At 36.4% G+C, this 2,702-nt stretch overlaps 1 protein-coding gene across 1 annotated transcript; it reads left to right on the forward strand.

Annotated features, from left to right (window-relative positions):
• The first annotated feature begins 774 nt into the window (after positions 1-774).
• Positions 775-2,409, forward strand: LOC107894404 (F-box/FBD/LRR-repeat protein At1g13570). Its single transcript, XM_016819680.1, has 5 exons — positions 775-958; positions 1,091-1,143; positions 1,203-1,757; positions 1,837-1,998; positions 2,083-2,409. Exons 1-5 carry the CDS (start codon positions 775-777, stop codon positions 2,407-2,409), a joined length of 1,281 nt encoding a protein of 426 aa, XP_016675169.1.
• Positions 2,410-2,702: the final 293 nt, after the last annotated feature.

Below are 2,702 nucleotides of genomic sequence, written 5' to 3' on the forward strand. Positions count from 1 at the left end.
ACACACAGGAATGGTATTTATAAATTTTAGGTTTTAATTTGGGATTATGAGAAGGTGCATTTGGTTTTCATCTTACAGCAGATTTAGTTAATGGCGAAGAAGAATAAGGAACGCCAATATCCTTTTCAATTTCCAAAATCCAAGGTCAGTGTTTTATGTGTCTTGCTGTTGCTGCTTTTCTTTAATCTGTAGTAAACAATATTCCTGAAAGTATAAGATTTAGAATACTCCTGATATATGATAAAAGCTTTAGAAAACTTAAGCACAGGCAACCTGACTTGCTAGTTGGGAATTTAAAGATATTTTCCAAGTTTGAGATTTAGAATACTCGATAAAAAAACAGAAGATATTTCCCAAACTTCAGATAATGTTGCTCTTAACTTCTCTTTTTTCTTAAGTTTGAGTATTGGACTGCTGACCCTCCAAGCACCAGAGTCCGAATGACACAGGTTAAACATATTTCCCGCCCCTATTCTAATGCTTCCATCTTCTAGTCTTTGTGCTGCGCTTCCTTTGTAGAAAAAGGAACCTACATCTTCTAGTCTCTGTACTACACTTCCTTTGTAGAAAAAATGAACCCACATGAGCAGTTTTTTGTTCTAACATTCCACCATCTCCATCAGTAATAAGAGTTTCATGGTAATCTTATAGATTTTATTCATTTTAAATGATTTCTTTTCTTGTAAGTATATGTTTGATTTCTACTAGAAATAGCATGTGGTTTTCCCAAATCCATACTGAAATGTATCAACAATCAATCAGGGCTGCAAAAGGATGTCATTGGAAGATAAGATTGGTGCATTGCCAGATGATATCCTTTTAACCATTTTATCACTCTTGACATTCAAGGAAGCGGTTGCCACCAGCATCCTTTCTCAAAGATGGCGATATTTATGGACATGCCTCCCTAGCCTTAATTTTAGATATGAAGAAGTCGCGCCACATAATGATGACGAAGGCAACAAAAAAAGGTGCCACCGTCCAATACTTGGAGTTCACATCGATAGATACATTCAAATGGTCAACTAAGTGCTAAGGTTTCGCAAGGGGCAACAGCTGCAAGAGTTTGGCATACATTTTCCCCTACTAGGAAGTTCTAAAGGTGATATAGATCTTTGGGTTGCCTTTGCAATTGCCATTGGGGTTTCTAAGCTTGAATTAAACTTCTCACGCTATTTATATCCTATTGATCCCACATCAAGAGTTATTCCCTCCCACTCGACCTCTTCGATAAAACAAAGGGCTTGGAGCCTTACTTAGTGCAGCTGGATTGTGTTTTCTCCATTCCTACATCCTCTTTGAATGTCCAAAATCGTTTCAAGTCTCTTAGAGAGCTCCGCCTGAAATTTGGAGATGTTACGGATGAACAGTTTGACACAAATTTATCAAGCTGCATATCTCTTGAGTGCCTACATTTGCTTGAGAGCAGCCGGCTAGTGAATGTAAAGCATTCTCTTCCTCACATGAAGTTGAATTACTTGGAGATATATAATTGTTCTGATTTGGAGAATATTGAAATTTTTGCTCCAAACCTTGTTTCCTTTAAGTACCGAGGGCCTAGGATATATATTTTTGTTAAGGATGCTAAACAACTGGTAAATGTTGTTTGCACGTGTTTAAATTTTGGAGTGGATGAATATCCAGCTAAAAATACTTTGGGTTTACCTTATACACAAGGGAAACATTTTGTTTTTGGCCAATTTGGTGATTACCTTTCTCAGTTGGAGTATTTGATGATGGATGTTGGATCTTTTGAGGTGAGTGGAACCATCTCCAAACGCATTTTCATTGTCTCTTGGAAATTTTCTCACCACTGGATTTGGTTTAATTTTACAGGGAATACGAGGATCCAACAAGGTCCCTTTACTTTGCAATTTAAAACATCCGACATTGTCATGTTTGAATGCTTCCCGTGGTCCCTTTGGGATGCTACGTTGCTATCAATTGGTTGCTTCATTGGCCAAGGCATCACCATTCTTGCATCGGCTCAAGTTACGTGTAAGTATTCTTAGTCGATTACGTATAACCGCGTCAGACACATATCTTTACCCAACACTCGCCTACATGATCTGGTTTTTGCAGTTTTCACTATATTCTACGGAAAATTCTCCGCACAAATATCTTAAGGAGGTTTTGGTTTCTGGTTTCAGTGGCAATAAGCTGAGTACGGACTTCGTCATGTCTATTTTTGACTTTGTCATTGAACTCGAAAAGATTGAGATAACTTCGGTTTATTTAGGTGACGTTGCCAACTCCTTGGTTAAACAAGGAAAGGCTGATGTTGTTAGGAAAAGTATTGGTTTGCTCCATCAAAGACTACCTGCAAAAGCTCAATTATACTTTCTTGATGATCAATTTTTTATTAAATCAGGTTCCTATGTAGATACATGTTTGAGCCGTGCTTTTTAATTCATAGCAGTTGTATTATAAAAGCCCCAGTTTTGGCAAAGCCATTCTTTTTGGGGTTAGTTTCAGCAAGGTCCTTTAGAATATGTAATGTTTAATTATGTCCGGTAGAGTATGATTTATGTCATGTAATCATATTTTTCTTCTAGTTATGCCTGCAAAACTTGTTTTTGATGATGCCGTCATCTTATATAACTTGATATATTTTCTTACTACTGCTATCAGTTATTTTTCTATGTTATGTTTATTAATTAATTAAATACATTAAAATTTTAAATAATGTAACTTTATTAAGA

This window comes from Gossypium hirsutum, chromosome D06 (assembly GCF_007990345.1).
Source record: "Gossypium hirsutum isolate 1008001.06 chromosome D06, Gossypium_hirsutum_v2.1, whole genome shotgun sequence".
In the NCBI taxonomy this organism is placed as follows: Eukaryota; Viridiplantae; Streptophyta; class Magnoliopsida; order Malvales; family Malvaceae; genus Gossypium; species Gossypium hirsutum.

Excerpts from the sequence above, each read along its gene's own strand:
- LOC107894404 (XM_016819680.1), top strand. The coding sequence starts at position 775 with ATGTCATTGGAAGATAAGATTGGTGCATTGCCAGATGATATCCTTTTA. Across the intron at positions 959-1,090 it reads GCCACATAATGATGACGAAG|GAAGTTCTAAAGGTGATATA; the intron begins GCAACAAAAAAA and ends TTCCCCTACTAG. Across the intron at positions 1,144-1,202 it reads CCTTTGCAATTGCCATTGGG|AGTTATTCCCTCCCACTCGA; the intron begins GTTTCTAAGCTT and ends TCCCACATCAAG.